Raw genomic sequence first — 19,405 nt, forward strand, 5'->3', positions numbered from 1 at the left:
TTCTTTAACTAAGTTTTCCAATCGCGTCACGATGGAAAATATGTGCATGGAATGAGAGGTGGTCGTTTTGGGGTAAATACGTGGACTTAGGTTTCTGTTAGGTTTTGGAATTTGTTGGGATGTTAAAGGGCGGTTAACTAAACTCACTTCCAAAATCCCAAATTGGATTGAAGAAAACCCAGATTTAAGGCTCATTGAAAACCTTTAGGATTTGATGGCTAAAGTAATTAAAAAACATAATTTTCGTCCTAGTCAATAACCGCAAGATTCTACTGTAGAATAGTGACAACATTTGGATAAAAAACTAACTATACATATTTATTGCTAAATGAGAGTATCAAAATGAACATTACTTTACCATAATGATTTTGTCGATCACTTTCCATTAAATTAAGTACGTATATCTGACACATTGTGCTGTCTTGATAACAATAAGCTTGTTCGTCCTGTATCTGTTTATTACATCTTCCTGGTTTCTTGCATTTTCGTATCCTGTATGTCCTACAGTTCTGAGAACAAGGCGACCATTTCGACCATTTGCTCCATATATCGGATGGGGCTTGTTTGGTTAAGTAACTATTGTCCTATAAAAAAGTATGATTTATTTATTAGAAAACTAATGAATTAAATTGTAACTGATTTTTTAAGATCACAGATCGTATCGTAGAAAACTGATTTAAAATATACTTAAGACAATATTAAGAAAATATTTTTATTGGACTAATAAAAAGAATTTGTCAATTATTAGAAATTATAGGATTTTTAAAAAAATCTATGGTATTCATAAAATATTGTTATTAAATTATTCAATTGTATTACAAAGATAAATAAAACAACATTGGTAAAAATCTTTTGACAAACATTTTGAATAAGCATTTAAAGTATTAAAATTTTATATCATAGGTGAAAAAATTATTCTAAAAGTGTAATTACAACTATGTACATTATTTTCGAACTCTTAATTGTCAAATTCTGAAATACATTCACAAAGACGTTCGTCACCAAGTAAGAACAAAAAGTAGAAACTGTATACATTTTGTTTTTTATTAGTTTACGTTGCCTTGATATGAATTGTATTTTATCGCGTTTATATGTTTATTTGTTAGAAACTTAACACTGCATTTATCGAGAGCAGTGACCAAGTATATGCATATTTCAAGGGGCGTTACATTATGTCAATCACCTTCCCTTGAACATTTTTATTGGCACTCAACAAGTCTCTAAACAATTAATGGAATAATAATAATAATAATAATAATAGTAATACGAAAATTAATTAAAAAATTAACGGTAGGTAACAGATGTTCCTTTATTTGCAAGTGATTTGATAGCAGCTTATTTTGATTAATTTGTTTCGTTTTCTTTAGTAGTATTTATAGGTTTATCGAAATACAGTGCATCCCGAATGTAATGTATAAATTCAATAAAACTTATTATTGTTCACAAAATCGCTAAGACACGTCAAGAGATTTTAATTAAATGCCATGTTTTGATATGGTTTTCGGGTCTTTTCTGACATTATAGAAGAAGTTGTGATGTCAGTGACAATTTTTTTAAATGACAACCCCAACTTTTCTATTCAGATTCTGAATAAAACACTAAAAACATTATTTGATTACATAAGAAATTTATTGAGATTATTATATTTTTCAAAATGTGCTCCATTCTCTACTTGACAATATCTAAGGCGATCGTACTTCCACGTTTTGAATTTTTTTTCACAAATTTAATTTTTTGGGTAATTTTTTTCTGATGTTTGCCTATTTGCTTTTTTAATTATTATCCTTTCGTTAGTAGCCTTTAAACCTTTAAACGGTTGAAAGTGATTTTTAAAAATGGCAAAGTTAAATGAACGAGAAAAAATTAAAATACTCTGTATGGTTGGGTTTGGTGGAAGAAAATTAACATATTTTCTTGTCACACATTGCTACTAATTGATACTTGTCGAAATCTGCTGTTCATCGAATACCTCAAAGGCACAAATATCATCCATACAAAGTTATTTTAATACAAGAGTTATCTGAAGACGATTTCGACAGACGAAACGAATTTTGTGAACAAATGCAAAATTTGTGTAATCGAAATATTAATATAGTAAAGAACAATATGTTTCCTATCTTCTCTAAATGGTATTTAATAGTAAGAGAAAGAGTAAAAGGCCCATATTTTTTTGAGCAGTGTTTAACTGGACAGAGATATCTTGAATTTCTCCAATTTGAATTGATTCCCTCATTGGTGATTTTATTTCCCAATCCATTGGAACCAGACTCCCCTGACGAAGATCTTGTGGTCCAACAAGATGGTGCTCCCCGCATTATGGTGCACCTGTGCGTACGTTTTTAAATGAAACATTTTCCAATCGATGGATAGGAACAAGAGGACATCGAATGACCCGAAAATATTCATTGGTATTCTGTTCAGATGTAAAATGGTTGGTTGATGAATTGAAATCGACTACCTATAAAGGACGAAGAGTGGAGACCCTTTATTAATTCTTCAAAACGAAGTCTCAAAGCTGTACTACTCCATAACGGGAATACATATGCGCCTGTTCCAATAGCTCACTAAACGAAACTCAAAAAGACTTAACGAGAAATATCAGAAATTTCAGATAGTGTTGGGGAAAATAAACTACTCCGACTATCAATGGAAAGTATGTGGTGATCTGAAAATTTCAACCATGATCCTGGGCCAGCAATCAGGTTTCACAAAATATCTCTGCTTCTTATGTTTATGGGATAGCAGGGATAGGTAAAATTACTACGTTCAGAAATAGTGGCCAACTGGAGTTTCCTCCAAAGTCGAGGAACATCATACATAGACCACTGAGTGAGCCTTCAAATATTCTACTACCACCTCTTCATTTCATGAAGCAGTTTGCCAGCTCTGAACAAAGACGATGACTGTTCCAATATTTACGAGAAAAGTTTCCAGCGATAAGTTATGCGAAATTGAAAAAAGGTATTTTTAATGGTCCCCAAATTCGTAATCTTTTTCGAAATTTAATTACAAGGATGAATGACACTGAAAAAGCAGCATGGCAGAGTTTCAAGAATTTCTCTCGGAACTTTTTAGGAAATGAGAAGAGTGGGGATTACGGAAATTTGGTTGAAGAGATGTTGAAATATTTCAAACGGTTAGGTTTCTTGATCTATCTTTAATTGCACTTCCTGCACTCTCACCTTCACTATTTTTCTTAAAACCTTGGAGACTACAATGAAGAACAAGGAGAAAGATTCTATCAAAATATAATTGAAATCGATACCAAGGAAGATGGGATATCAACATGATGGCAGATTTCTGTTGGACACTAAAGAAAGAAACGAATCAGAATAGACAAAAAAGAAAGATAAACCCGCTGCATAGGTCATTCGAAGAGAAAAGAACAACATCAAACAAGGCCTGGTTCGAGTAAGTCGAATTTATTTGGAAGTATTTACATTTATTCAAGTTTTTTTGAGATTCACGATTTCCAATTTTTACGATATTTTGCGATTTTTGCAAAATTTTTGGGGAATGAGGTCAACAGACTTTAAATTCAAATTCGACTCGACAAAATTTATGAGAAGAACACTTGATTAAATCTAGAAAACCTCTTTTTAAATTTTGTCACTCATTAATATGATTTACCTATTGACATTTTCTATTTTTGCGTTTTTTGCAAAATCTGGGGGGATACAACTAATACACTTCAGACTCGAAGTCAGCGTAACAAAATACATAAGAAACAGATCTTGATCAAGGTCAGACATACTTTTTCGCTATTTTTGCCAATTACTCCAAATTTTGGGTGTGTTTGTGCTAAACGAACTTCAGATTCAGATCCAGCACGTCAAAATACATAAAGTATATGGGGGTCAAAACAAATGTATAGACCATTTTTTGTGCCCATGTAATTCGAGTTAAAAGCAGATGTTATTTCGATGAGTTTATCAACTTCCTATAGTACAATATATTATATAATGGTACATCAAAGATTAAATAAATTGATGTGTTCTTAAATGTGGCTAAAAAACCCTAGAGCGTGTTTTTAGGAATTATGATATTTTATGAAATCTAATCTAAAGCTTAATATTGTTATCAATAGTAATATTTCAGCTTTTAGCTAGATACATTCGTAGCGTAATGTAGATGTACATTCTTAATAGAATATCATTTCGCTTATCTAAGTATACATAAAGTCATAAATTTTGTAATAAATCAAGAATTTATGTTTTTCTTATTAATTTGTTATAATCCCCATCAGTACCTATCAGTTAATACCTTCATACATTTATTTGTTGTATGAACATCCAAGATACTATACTTCAATAGGTAGATTGTTAAAAAAAGAAGCAGATATATTTTAAAGTTGATTGTTATGTTATATGCGTGAGAAATTGGATGAATCAAATTTTCAGGTCTGTCAATTTTTAATATGAGTGAACTTTTCTGAAAGAGATGGACAGACAAAGAACTGATTATCTGAAAAATGAAATATCTAAAATATTTTTGAAAAGCAAGACAATAATTTTCAACTGGGCTTTACAAAAACTTCTTTGCGTATTCCAAAGTAGTAATATGGAAAGAATCATCTCAAAGAATCAATTTATATTTAAATAACTTACCTCGTTTAAATGAACAATATGAAACCCATTCTTCTGCCTCGATTTCCTCTTGCATCGGCTTTTTTTACACGGTCTTTCTTCGTATACCCTGCTACCCTCACAATCATAACTAACGCACTCTTTCATTCTCCTCTGGAAGCAGTCTGTGCATCTACTCCAAGTTGACCATTTGGTATATACGTCGTCCAGGTCCTCCTCTTCTAGCGAATGGTTGCTGTGACTCTCATCATCTATGTCAGAGAAAATATCTTCCATGGCAGATCTGTACGTGACGTTTCTTTGGTTCTCTAATTGGTTGTGACTACTTGACTTCTGGAACAAAATTTTGATATTAGATCTAACTTAAATTGAAGAATGGTGTCACTATTTTAACTGATGGAGTTTGAAGGTTAGAGGTGATGCCTTCTGTTTTAATTTAAAGAATTAAATTCAATTTTATTTTATTTTATTGTTTTCTACTTGATTTATATCATTTTCCAAGCAACTTACATTCTCTCAATAAAAATTTAAAACAAGTCACATTTTTATACCTATTTCCTGGCAATAATGTTATACTATTTTCTGTATCATTTGTCAGAATGACAGCAAGTTTAGGTCTGTTAGGACTAACAACTGACTTTTTGTCAACAAAGTTTATGTGCTTTAATATTTATAATTTTGTAAATCTAATGAAATAAATATATATTCAATAGCATTGTACACAGCAACATATAACATCAACCTCAACATAGGAAAATTCTAAAAAAAGTAACAATAATTGTGGGTTTATTTTTGATTAACCTGTTACGAAATTCTGGCGTTTTAGGAAAATTATATAACTTTTATATTTAACACTTTTTTTTCAACTACAAAAATAACAGCTGTGGATGGGGTGCAAAGTACACACTGTAACTTGTGAGTTGAAGTTTTATCAGATGTATCAGTGGTGTTTAAAAGCTAAGTTTAGTATTGTTTTGTTAATGATTAGACAGAAAGTATGACAATAACAATAAATTGTTAATCTACGGTGAACGTCAGCAGAACATTGCAGGGGCAGAATGTAGTTCCATCCCGTCTCGCGAAGATTTGTTGAACTTATATAAGCCTCAGATACTATAGAATTACACGCAAGACACGCAAGGTGAGATAAACCATGCCTTATGCAAGCAAAAGAAGAAATTTTTTGAAATTGTTGACGATGAACCTACAACGAATACCAAGTCAATCGCATGCCAGTTGAATATTTCTTGTTACAAAGTATATAAAGAATCTATTTAATATTGACGCTACTGAAAAAATTTATTTTTTTTCAAATTATAAATACCGTTCCCTTGAATTGTAGTACAACTATTCTTGAGTAATTGATCAAAACTAAATTTTATTTATATCAAGTTTTTGAAGAATCGGGAATCACTTTAAGAAAAATATCACTTTTTTATTCCTTTAATTTTGTAACAATTTTCGTTGTCATATTCTGAACAGTTCCAATAGTGAAAGATTAATTTATATTCATTATTATTACCTATTAATCGGTGGATAGCCGCACGGTTTAAGGCGTTAGTACTTAAATCGATGTGTCGAACTGCCCGGGTTTCGAATCCCGCGACCGGTAGACCGTAGATTAGCCATGCTTGTACGGAGGATTGGCACCCTCTGTGCAGGTATGGTAGGGTGGAAGAATGTTGGCTTGGGTCAATGTGAGAGATTGACACCGGTTGGCATTTGACCACCCACTTAATTAATGAGGTTTTCCAGGTTTCCCTCATTCCTGCACTGAATGGTGGTTAGGGCCTACCAACATAAGTCGTTCCTGGGCGCGACTGCCTAATAATAATATGCCGCCTCCTTTCCCGCACAAGTCTCCGACTTATGGGCTAATTCTCGTAGTTAGAATAAGGGGTAGAGATATTATTATTATTTATATTATTTTACGATTTAAATTTTCATATGTTTGATAAACAAATTAATTAGGTAATGATATTGTCTAGACAGTCTCTACAGTAGTCTAGACTAAAAATAGGAATAAACGACGTTAACCGTAATTGGTTAAATGGACAAAAACAGCGTATCGCAAATTAAGTGGAAAATATGTGATCTTGTCTTTTTTTGAAACTAAACTACCGTTAAAAAATGCGTTTTCTCATTTTGTGGTCATTAAAATAGCCATTAACAGCACATACGAGTGATATATTGTTTGTCAGTTTTAATTTATATTCGCAATGAATACATTAAATGGAAGCATATGTGGTATGGCAGTCGGTCGTTGTCCCTTTATGTCTATCTTATTTGATTTTATTACGTATCTTTATCATATTGTGTTACTTTGTTGCTAATCCTGATATATTTAATAATGCAAGTAACAGAATAGTATTATGGTACTATTAAATATTTATAGGTCCCTATATTCCCATGTTCCAGTTAAGTCTTTTAATCTTTCCTAAAAAACCATTTATATTATCGAAGTAAGAACTTGTGTTATCGACAAAATTTAAAAATATGCAGTAAAAAAATGTTCCAGTGGTAGTTATAGTGAAATTTAGATTTTTAATGAGCAATTTCTGACAAAGAAGTTGAATTTTCTGTATTTATTTATGTATGTAAATTTTAGTTTGATACTATTATTCCATTTTAAAAATTATGCTGTAACATGGTCCTAGGCAAATAAATTACGCTCCACAGAAAGGACTGACGCTCTCATATGTACGGCACTGGTAACTGAAATACAGTTACTATCATAATTTTGTAAATAGCTGAAGATAATATACAGACACTCGTATAACCATGTGCAATTTTGTAATGCTATCATTAGACGAAATATATATATTTTTTTATTTCAAAAATGTTGTAGTACCTACCCATATGTCGAAACACTATGCACGTCCTGAGTCAAAAAGATTTTTTTACTGGTTTTTATCTGCATATTTGATAGAAATGTCTACGTATGTACAATAAATAAATCTAGTCTTTAATATTTACCGAGAAAAAAATTTAAAAAAGCAAATAGTGTCATCTTTTTTATACTAATGACAGCACAATACATGAAATCATTAACTAATGTAAGAAACTTATAAAGTAATAATCTCCTATTATTGTTTCAGTAATGTCTGTAATTTTGGACAAAGACTAACAACGTGCAAATCAGCCATGATACATTAATTACTATATATTTGTGCAATACAAGAATTATTTTCTCAAGTGGTCCCCATTTAATTGGAACGAATAGATGACTGAACATTAATAGATGTTAAATTAAATATAAGGATTTGTATTTTACCCAACTAAATATAAGTGCTTAATGATCTACTTTACTGTACACTTTGATTGGCATGTCTAAAATCCTAATTAGTAAGGCCGCTTTCAGACCACTCGACTTTTTGGTCTTTGCCGACTCTAGCACGCGGCGCCTTACATATAAAAGAAGGTGCCGTTGAACAAACACAAATCATAAAAAGTTTGTGGCTGGCTTTTTGGTAGGACCTCACGGGCGCGGGAGCAGGGGCGTTCATTCTTAAGGGATTTAAATTCATCTATAATTCTGTTGCACTTTTATAGTGAAGGTATCAAAAATACCTTTCAACCGTTATTTTAATTTAAGTGGCCAGTTTTAATATTTTGCTGCTGATAGAATAAAATATTTTGCGCCTCATTTTTGTGATATTTATGCCAGTTTTTTCCAGACTTAGTTTTCCATTTATCAATATGCATTTCACATAAAACCTGTGCAAAACCTGAGGCCAAATAATTCACAAAAAATAGCAGATTTTTGTCAATAAATAGTAGATTCTAGACGTGACAATTAACACTGTTAATAACTTACTACGATAACTGACCTATGTGAGCTCAACAAAATCGAAAAAAAGTGCATCCAGTATCGTTTCAAACGGAATTCTTTTTAAATGTGCGGATAGGTATTGTAGACAATGCACATACATTTTTTAACTTTCTACAAAACGATTTTGTTTACCTAGTGGAAGACGTACCTCTAAATATCAGGCAAGAAATGTGGATGCAACTGGATGGAATTCAGCCACATTTAGGGAGATAAGTTAGAAAATGTCTAGACATGAATTATCCACAAAGATGGATTGGACACTGCTCGCCCAGACAAATAGTTGCATTTCAATCAGGTTGTGGACAGATGCGGTGACCTGGTCAGTCTCCTGATCTAAATCCATTAGATTAATCTTTACGGTCCAGTTTAAAACAAAATGTCTATGCGTTTCCGATAATTACAGATCAAAGAAATTTTTGAAAAAAATGCGATACTCTCAACACTGAATATCTACAGGCAGTAAATAATTGACTCAATTGATGCTAGGCTTGTATTGATGCTCATCACACATTTTGAGGAACTATTATGATTTATATTTATTGTTAATTTAAATTGCAGTATTGTGTTTTAGTTAGATGCTACTTATTAAGCCTCATGTGTTGCAACAGAAATCTTTAGACTTTTTTTTTATGAAAATTAAGAAATTCACGTTCAGTCAAAAATTTTCGGAATACAGATCTATCGCAGTTTCTTAACTTAGAAAAAAAAAACAATTTTACCATAGACACCCATTTTTCCGCCTTACAATAATAAATTAAAAGTATTTTTTGATTGAAACAGCGAAATAAATGGAAAAAGTTAAATTTGTTGTGGAACGAGATACGAAAATAGGTTAAAATACAATTTTTACTTGAAATGAAATGAAAGTCTACTTTAAAAAATGCTTAAGATTTCAATATTAGGATGGTGCAACTTTTTATTGTAAGTTAAGAGTACCTATTAAGTACCCATGCCTCCACCACTGGTTGTTCAAAATTGATATTTAAATGTTAATTTGTAAGTCCTTCGCTAAAAATTTTGCTTTTTATTCGGCCAAATCATTTTAGCTATACTCTTATGGGGGCATGTTCGAAAAAACGCTCGGAGACGTCGATTGATATTGTTAATTGCGCATTTTTTTTCAACAAAAACTTTTTATAGAGGGTGTGTCATGTAATAGTGGTCAATACCAACTTTCTTATTTTAAATGCAACACCCTGCATATTATTCAATTTTTTTATTCTTCGGAAAATTCTAGACATATTTCATGTACAACGTATCTATCTTCGAATGTTTCGGAATCGAAATATTAAGTGTTTTCAGATTTATTGCAAAAATTAACATTAAAAAAAGAAAATTATTTGATTACAGAAATTCCCTACAACACACTCAAAAATTAATAAGTAATACTGTTTTTTATTGATAATGTAAAAAAGCAAAAGAAAGCTTAATGTCAATGTAGGAGATGTTCAAAATGCTCGCTGCGATCAATTTGACAACAGCCTAATCTTAAATAGAAATTTTTTCTAACATTACTCAACATCTCAGGCGTGATCGATCTAATCGCAAGCGTTATTCGTCTTCTTAAGTCGAGGGGTTTAGTTTTGTATACAATACTTTTGACATATCCCCAAAAGAAGAACTCTAATGGTGTCAGATCAGGGGATCGTGCTGAGCATTGCACGGATCCTCGCCTCCCTATCCACCAATTTGGAAATATTCGGTTGAGATACTACCGGACATTGATTTGATAATGGCGCGGTACTCCATCTTGCTGAAACTATATCATATTCGCTGCTGGAACTTGTGGGTTTGCTGGATCAGGATATAAGTTTGCCAAAGTTGGCATACTACTTTATTTTGGAGCAGTGCTAAATAATTATCTCTATTCAAATTGCCATCAATGAAAAAGGAACATATTATGATATGATTTCCAACAATTCCTGCCCAAACATTAACCTTTTCCGGGTATTGCGTATGTTCTTCTGTAATCCAGTGAGGATTTTCATTAGACCATTAGCGGCAATTTTGACGATTAGCATGACCGTGAAGTGTAAAGGTGCACTCGTCAGAAAACAAAACATGTTCTAATTGGATCACATTGTTATCTAACATCATTTGTTCACAAAAATATGTTCTCCTATCAAAATCGCCTTCCATGAGCTCCTGACTTGATTTCATTTTATAGGGATGCATTTTATTTTCTTTAAATATTCGAATAATCGATGAATGGCTAACAACGAACATTGCGGCTGCTTTTCGACTAGAAGTATGTGGGTTTTCCTCAAACTCAAGCGTAATATCCAAATTGGTATAATCACTTATTGCATTGGCAGCTGCTTTTTTATCTTGTCTCTTGTATCTTTTGTAATTATCCCTTGGGATATAGGCGGCAAATTTGAAAATCTTTCATGAATCTGTAGAATTTATATTTTGTGCATTTCTGTTAAATGAACAATTTTTCTGATATGCTAAACGAAATACAAACGACTATAACACTAACAACTACTGGGCGAGGCGTTTTAGGTATACAAAAACTATTTATAGTTTTTTTATTTCATATCAGTAAAAAGGAACGCTGAAATGGTTCTTGCTTACTTTCTCATTATCAAGAGCTAAATGGGAAATAAGTATTAAGTGAGTTGTAGCGAATTTCTTTAATCAAATAATTTCCTTTTTTTAATGTTAATTTTTGCAATAAATCTGAAAACACTTAATATTTCCGAAACAGTTGAGGATAGGTATAGGACATTCTCCATGGAATATGTCTAGAATTTTCTTAAGAAACCAAAAACTGAATAATATACAGGGTGTTGCATTTAAAATAAGAAAGTTGGTATTGACCACTGTTACATGATACACCCTGTAAGTTTTTATTGAAAAAAAAATGCACAACTAAAAATGCCAATCGAGCGTTTTTTCGAACTCTCCCCCATTTATTTATTACTGAATTATTCCATTTGGCTGATACACACTGTGTAAACAGATATCCTTATTGTTTTGTAGATAATTTAGAGCCATCCCGTATCTCGCTTAAGTGAAGAGGACAGTTAGACGATTATATTTCTTACTTAACAAAAACCTTCACGCAACAACAGTTCAATTTCATTCAGACTTATTCAACAAATAAGGTGTGACCAATTAACATGAAATGGAATAAACCACGAGACTCTCATTGCAAACAAAGACCCGTGCGCGACCTTTTATGACGGCAATCAGCTGGCTGCGTCTAAATTTGGTAGCAAATTGTCGTATTCATATCGACGTGGGAACAGACCATAAATTATCTATCAGCAACTACAGTAATCGTCATGCAAATTTATTGCAGTGTAGACATTGGGTAATGATATATGTGTAACAAAAGAATTACATTCAATTAAGAACTTATTTCCGGTATTGGAACTATAACAGCTAATTGACGGGGGGATTCTCTGACCTAAATCGGCGACCAATGAATAGATTAATACTTTTATTAGCAATTACGATGCGAATTTAATTTATGATTCGGTTAGTGGTTTCTGCCTGACCTTTATTTAATATGTATTCGGTTAATTTACATACAAGGCACACGTCATCTACGCGAAATCTTGCACACTTTGCAACTTCGTCATATTTTTCCTTAATCGGGATTATCTGGCTTTACTGTAATTGTAAATGAGCTCTTATAAATAATTTATTGCTCATATTTTACATCGTGCAGAGAAAATAAAAATTAAAAAGTAGTTTAGTATGAAGCCTACCTACCCTTTTCTAAGAGTACCAACCCTATAGATTTGCATCCATATACGTAATGGATTTATCAAGATGCAAAATTTTTTATTTTTAAAATAATTTAACAAAAATTATTTAATTATAGTCTGTTTGGAAATGAAAGAGAATAATAAAACCCCGAGATAAGAACAGGCCATGGGCGTGGTAATATTTCGTTTCAGGTAATTATCGGGTAACACTAATGCTAACAAAAATGACAGGGATTAGAAAATAAACAATCTACAGACTTTTAAAGGAAACAAAAAATGAACAAGATACTGTAAATCCCCCAAAATCATCTACAGGGAGGTCAAAAGTCGTTATAGATGATTTCTTCAAAAATGTCATTCGCAGAAAAGTACACTCATTTTATTTTAAAAAAGAAATACCAACGCTAAACAAAATTTTAAGTGAACTTTCAGAGGACAACGATTTGCCAAAAATCAGTAGAAGCAAATTATGGGCCGTCTTACGAGAGTTGAATTTTTGCTGGGAAAAGCAGAACAGGAAGTCAGTTCTTATCGATAAAGATGAAATTATTTGTTGGCGAAGATCCTACTTAAGATCAATTAGAAAATTCCGTGACGAAGGGAGGAATATTTATTATCTAGACGAAACTTGGGTCAACGAGGGATATACTGTAACAAAAGTATGGCAAGATAAAAATGTAAAAAGTTTTCGACAAGCATTTTTGGATGGACTTTCAACAGGGTTCAAGGCACCTTCAGGTAAAGGGCGAAGATTAATAGTGACACATATAGGTAGTGCCAGTGGTTTTGTAGATGGCGGTTTACTTTTATTTGAATCTAAAAATACAGGTGACTATCACGAAGACATGAACGCAGATGTTTTCGAAGAGTATTTTACACAGATGTTGGATCTTATTCCTCCGGGGTCTGTAATTGTCATGGATAATGCCAGTTACCATTCACGGCAGACCGAGCGGACGCCTACGACTGCTTGGAGGAAAGCCGATATAATTCAATGGTTATCCGGAAAAAACATTTCTTTTGAAACAAATATGGTGAAAAAGGAACTTTTGACACTTGTCAATCTTAATAAAGATCAGAAAAAATATGTTATCGATGAAATGGCAACAAATCGCCAAATAACGGTACTACGGTTACCACCTTATCACTGTGAACTTAACCCAATCGAATTAGTCTGGGCGCAGGTAAAAGGAGATGTAGCGCGAAATAATACGACGTTTAAATTAAGTGACGTGAAAATTTTGTTAAAAAATTCCTTGGAACGAGTAACTGCAGATAACTGGCAAAGATGTATACATCATGTACAAAAAGAAGAGGAGAAAATGTGGGAACTCGATAATTTAATTGACGTTACTGTGGAACCTATCGTTATCAATCTAGGAGACGAAGATAATTCATCAGAATATTCAGAGGATGAATTTTAATATACCTACTTTTTTATTTTCTTTATTGTACATTTATACAACACTACATTTACTCACCATAATTTGAATTTTCAAAATACATATATTTTTGTGTGGAATAAAAGTCTATTCATTAAATTTAAATAAATATTTTGATAATAATATTGAATAATTTTATTTGAATTACTAAAAACCCTCTTAACCCGGTTATGATGCTTAAAGTAGCCTCATGTTTTGAAATGCTGTTTTTATATTGTTTACTTATAAGAGAAATGGACCGAGAAATTGAAGCGGCATAGACAAAGACGGATTGTCGGGGATTAAATTTTAGCTACCTGCTACAATTTAGTACAGTCCGATCGCACAAAGTTTTTTTAAAAGTACACCTCATCTATACCGAAAATGCATAATATAAAAATATTGAATATAAGCACCAGTACTACATTTATTTACGATTTGCATACATAATAAGCTTTTATTACTCTCTTTCATTTCTAAACAGACTAGAGTATGTTATCTTGCTGGATATTTCTCGCCTTAGGTTGTCTAATATTTCTAGATAGTCCAGGCTGTATCGTCTAGAGGATTCATATCGGGACTTCGCTTCATACATTAGGTTTATTTTCCCGGTGTTCCTTAGTATTTGAAAAGCGTTTTGCACCATTATGGTCATATTTAAATCATATTCCCACTCCCCGTACATTAATCTCATACCCGCTAATGCTTATTTGAATAATAGTCCAGGGAACCTAGGGTTTCCCCTCAGAATTCTTTCGGATAGAACCGATTGACGTGAAATTTGGACTGTAAGTCGAAAATAGCTCAAGAAACAAAAGTTATAGTTATAGTGCCGATGAGCGCTTTTGCCCAGGGGGTGGAAGGTACCCCTTCTAGGGGGTGAAAAATAAAATATTGAAAATAACCCACAGGGATCGATAAAGCGATCGATTTTAAGCAAAAAGTATATTATCAACATTTTTCGATAAGTCAATATTTTCTGATTCAATATTGGTGATTGAAAATGTACATTTTTTATTAAAAAAAGACGTTTTTCAATAGTTTTTCTCGAATAACTCGGAAAATAGACATTCTATGAATAAAAATAACATCACGAAGAAAATGAAGATTATAGAAAAAGAAAAAGATTGAGTTTTTTTCATTTATTAAGCGCAATAGCTCCTGAGATAAGTACAACTGGTTGAAGATAATTTCATGTCCGCCAGGAACTAAATTGGAAACGTTTAACGTAAAATAACTAAAAAAAAACAATTTTTCAAGATAAATGCACATAACAATTTATAGTACTTTAAAAAATCTTTAAAATGACCTTGACTTTAAGTCATTAACATAAATATTAACGGAGTTATGATCAAAATAAAACTGTTAATTCGCTTTTCGCAAAAACAAAATCAGACAAAAACTGATGAATTTTTCACGAGATTTAAAATTAAAGGTAGGTACCTACCTAATCCTTCTACAATTTCCATTTTCTAAGTACTAACAATATGTTATACAAGTTTAAACGGTTTAGAATGCATATTTTTGAAAATAATACGTTTTGATTGAAAAAAAATTTTTAATTCCAAAAAAAATTACATATTTTTGAAAATAATTTCAAAAATAAAAAAGATACCAAAAATTATTCGATAGTACAAAGGTTTAGATTTTTTTTCACATAATATTTTGTTGTTTCTTTTATTTGTATGGGATAAAAATTGTAGATGTCGCTGCTAGAAATTTGCAGTTGAAGGCGAAGGTCATGTTTCTCAAACTCTTTAACCTCAAAAATCTCAAAAATAACGCGTTAAAAATATTCAATTTTACAGTACTTTTAACTGTCGAAATTTTCGGTAAAATCGTTTTTGGATCGTCTTAACAGCTAAAGTTATCGTTAAAAAATCAACGGTATCTTAATTTTTAACATAGAATACCATGTATAAAATTGTTTTTATTTGTATAATGATTTTTGAGAAACTGGATCTGATTAACACTATATCATTTTAAATAATTTTCAATTTTTTTATATTTTGTCATTGGGGGTGATTTTTAAGGGTTAAAACAATGCGATAAATTATAAATTGTATTATAAGCAGGTAAAAGAATTTAATTTATGGTGTTTGTACTATAAAATCATTTCAAACTGTTAAAAACTATTTTTTTAATATATTCTTATTAGGGGTAATTGTTTAAGTGTTGAAATATTGTAATAAATTATGTATAATACCATAAAGTATTGAAAAGATTTGTATCTATAATGTATGCGCTATAAGAATATTGTAAGGTCAAATAAACTATTAATTTATATTTTTATCATTAAGGGTGTCTATTAAGAGTAAATTTTAACCCAAAATATAAAACAATATTTATTGTATATTAAGATATGATTATACATAACATACTATACATAACACCTATTTTTATATTTATTCAGTTTTTTAGCATAAGGGGTGGTTTTCATCCCCTAAAAATATGAAGCGCATATCAAGCATATACAGGGCTGGAAAATCCACATGGTCCATCTGCCTTTACATGAGAGCGACAAAGTAAAGTAAAGAAATCCGTGCGATAGACGGGGACTTTCCGAACCTGTATAACTTTTCATCTACAGAGTGAAATAAGTTTAATTCCAAATTTTCATAAAAATCGGATCTATTCGAAAGTATTCGGAGGTTTTACCCTATTTTTCTTTTCATTCCCTGGACTATAAGGCATTTTCAAATAAAATAACGTAAATCTGTTTAGTGTTGCACCATGCAAATAACCACACTGAACTTGACGTGCAAGGCAGATGAAGGTAGTTGAGGCAAATACCGGTAAAATAAATGATGGTACACGGGTATAGCGGTACAAAATGCTGTAAACAAACTTTGAAGTAAATGTCATGTATTAACGTTATTGATTGATTTCTTGAATTTTTGTGTGATTTAGTTAGTGTATGTGAAAGACTCGTAAAAACTAAATATGATGCAATCGTGTTCTGAGATAAATTGCGTAAAGAGACGTTTTAGTGGAGAAAAAAATAAATTTCATAGGTAGGAAAGAAGTTATGACGGTACCAACATGTTTATATTTTTTGCAACTTTCTGAAAATACTGACCAAGTAGAGTTGTCTCTGATGACAACAAATTAGATTAAATTATTTCCCCCATCCTCAAAATAAAATGTCATTTTAACATCAAACCGAATATAAAGAAAAAGTTTTAACTGAAATGTGCTTATAATGTGCTCCAGCAAAAATTCTGTTCAAATAATTTGTTGAACGAAGAAAGCATCGACATAGTTTCAATTTATAGAGTTCTGCAAAGCAAGAAAATATGAAATATTTGAAACAACTACGTCAGAAGAGCTTGTAGTAATATTAACCAATCGAGTTTACGATATGAGGAAAATAAATGGAGAAATACATAAAGAAGGCATTATAAAAATTATTTGGAATATTATAGCTAAAAACTATTCAAATATTGTACTGTAATTAGGACAGTAATATAATAAACCCTTTTACATACCTACACTACTGGAAAAAATGAAAATTTTTTATCTTTTAGTCTCTATATATTACTTTTAAAAAGGCTTAGTATAGCTAGCTGATTGGATGAATTAAATGTAGGACGTTGCAGTCGAATTTCTGTGAACGAAGCTTAAGCCCTTACTTGCTCCATCTCTCTCGCACACGTCTGAGCGATTGCCGTTTATATAGGTAAAATGACAGTTGGGCGAGTCCAGTAGTTTATAAGGTCTATGGGCTATACAGAGTCGGCCTATGTTTCACATAATAATTCTTCATTCTTTTTTTGGAACACATATCACTTTAGACCATAGATTGCTTAATAAAAATTATTTAGTTTTACGTGCTCTCTTATCCATTTGAAGGGAGCACTTATTTTAGAAACACGATGTATACATTTGTTCCCATTGTAAATGTTTGGAAATTCCAGAAATTATGTTGTCAGTTAGAATGTCATGATTTACGAAGGATATCATAAATATTTACGTTGACCAAAAGAACAATTAATAAAAATTAAAGGTCAATATGTATATTTTTGGCGATACAAAGTCTATATATATATAAGTATTTACTTCTTATGCGAGAATTATTTGAAAATGTAACTTAACACTTACACATTAAAATAATAAAATTGAAATTAAACCTGCAACTTCACTATGTTATGTAAATTTATTTAAATAGTACAACTGTACAGTCTCACATTTACAGAGAATCTGAGAATATATTTATATCCTTTTTGAAATATGAGCCTTTCAATAAGACCTAATGTTGCAGTCTACCTTATGTGAAATTAATGCCCAAGCGAGAAATATATTTTCGAATAACTGAGAATAGCAGTCAACTAGGTATATGTAAATGTCTCTTTCATAGTAAATCTATTTTAAAACCTCTAAGAAAATATGTCTACAGGTAAGTAATTAAACAATAAAAAACTACCATTATTGTTGAAATTTATGAGAAAAAATATGCAGTAAACTGCGTATTCATCTTCAATAAATTGTCATAAAAAGTTTCTTTTATCTAATTTTAGCGACTAATTATAGAAATACCTATTCTTGAGTAACATCTAATTAGAGGAACACATAAAATCCTAGTGGAACGTACTCAATTTACTAAATTATTGACGTGTCATTAAATAATAGCTCATAAAAGGTGTAAATTACAGTTAATTATGGTCTTACCACCTACAATAATCATAATTTATTTTAAAACGTGGTATACGCGATGGAACAGAATACTTTTCATAATAGTGAAGAACATACATTAATGTAGTTTAAATTTGAGAAAAACTTTTTATGCAACCGAAACTGGTGCAAAAAATGATGACCACTGAGTGAAAAATAAGGAAAAGGAAATCAGAAAAAAGTTTCTATGAACGTGGGTATCTTTCTAATATAACCTCCAAGGGGATCCATATTATCCATCCATCACTCAAAAGTATATAAATGGTGTCCTAAAAGAAACGCAGGATTTTATATGAGGAGAAAATATTTTATTAATTAAAATGTTGATAAAGTTTTTAAACATTTTTGAAGGGTAGACATTGCCATTAAATATGAATGTTTTGGATGTACATGCAGATCTTTTGTTAAATTCCGCTGCATTGTGTTTTTTGAGATTTGAGTATTTAATTGCGACGGCGTATTAAGGTTGCGGGAATTGCGCACAGTCTCAGCTACATACTCTCCGTACTTCTAATGAATTTTCGCAATCTTCACACACTCATTCGTCGTATAGTGCTTCATTTGCATCTGCACAATGCTGCCAACTCTTCGGAATGAAAATGGTGCACAATTTAAATCCTGCATTACTTTTGGCACACGATATACATTTCTTGGTATTGTTTTTTGTTCACAATAGTACCTACCCATTTTCTTAGTCTTTTAAAAGCAATTACACTTCAGAGATAAAGATTTTCTGATGGAGTTTCATTTAATTGCCAGTAACAATATTTCTGTATATTATTAAGTAACAAGTAATTATTCAATTCGGTTGTCTCCTGCAAAAAATGAATTGTATTCTAAAAACCGACGGCTAGTAAGTAAAATTTATGATTAATAGTATCGTCTGCCACAAAAATTTTTGAGGACAGCCAACATCTTTTCACGATGTTTCAACGTTGGTATTATTTAAATATATTTTAAGAGAGAAAAAAACAGGAAATATTTAAAATAAGATCGTTACAACGGAAAATGAGAGTACACGTAAAATTTTCGAATTCCTTGGAGTGTTCTGAGTTATGATTAAATTTATTACAATTTATCTGCTGTATTCTGTCATGATTTGGCTCAACGTTCTGTTACATCTAGTTCCTGTATGTAATAATAGACATTTTAATATTATTCTATATGATATTTACC

The 19,405-nt window shown here is 31.4% G+C and overlaps 1 protein-coding gene across 1 annotated transcript in view; it reads right to left on the reverse strand.

The window, feature by feature from the left end:
• Window positions 1-19,405, reverse strand: part of LOC108911332 (plasminogen) — a 79,163-nt gene that overhangs the window by 9,998 nt on the left and 49,760 nt on the right. Inside the window, exons 2-3 of the mRNA XM_018716244.2 lie at window positions 4,608-4,919; window positions 359-584 (exon numbers count right to left, since the gene is read on the reverse strand). Of these exons, the coding sequence (XP_018571760.1) occupies window positions 359-584; window positions 4,608-4,919 (538 nt within the window). The remainder of the gene's footprint in view (window positions 1-358; window positions 585-4,607; window positions 4,920-19,405) is intronic.

This window comes from Anoplophora glabripennis, unplaced genomic scaffold (assembly GCF_000390285.2).
Source record: "Anoplophora glabripennis isolate ALB-LARVAE unplaced genomic scaffold, Agla_2.0 scaffold511, whole genome shotgun sequence".
NCBI classification, from domain to species: Eukaryota; Metazoa; Arthropoda; class Insecta; order Coleoptera; family Cerambycidae; genus Anoplophora; species Anoplophora glabripennis.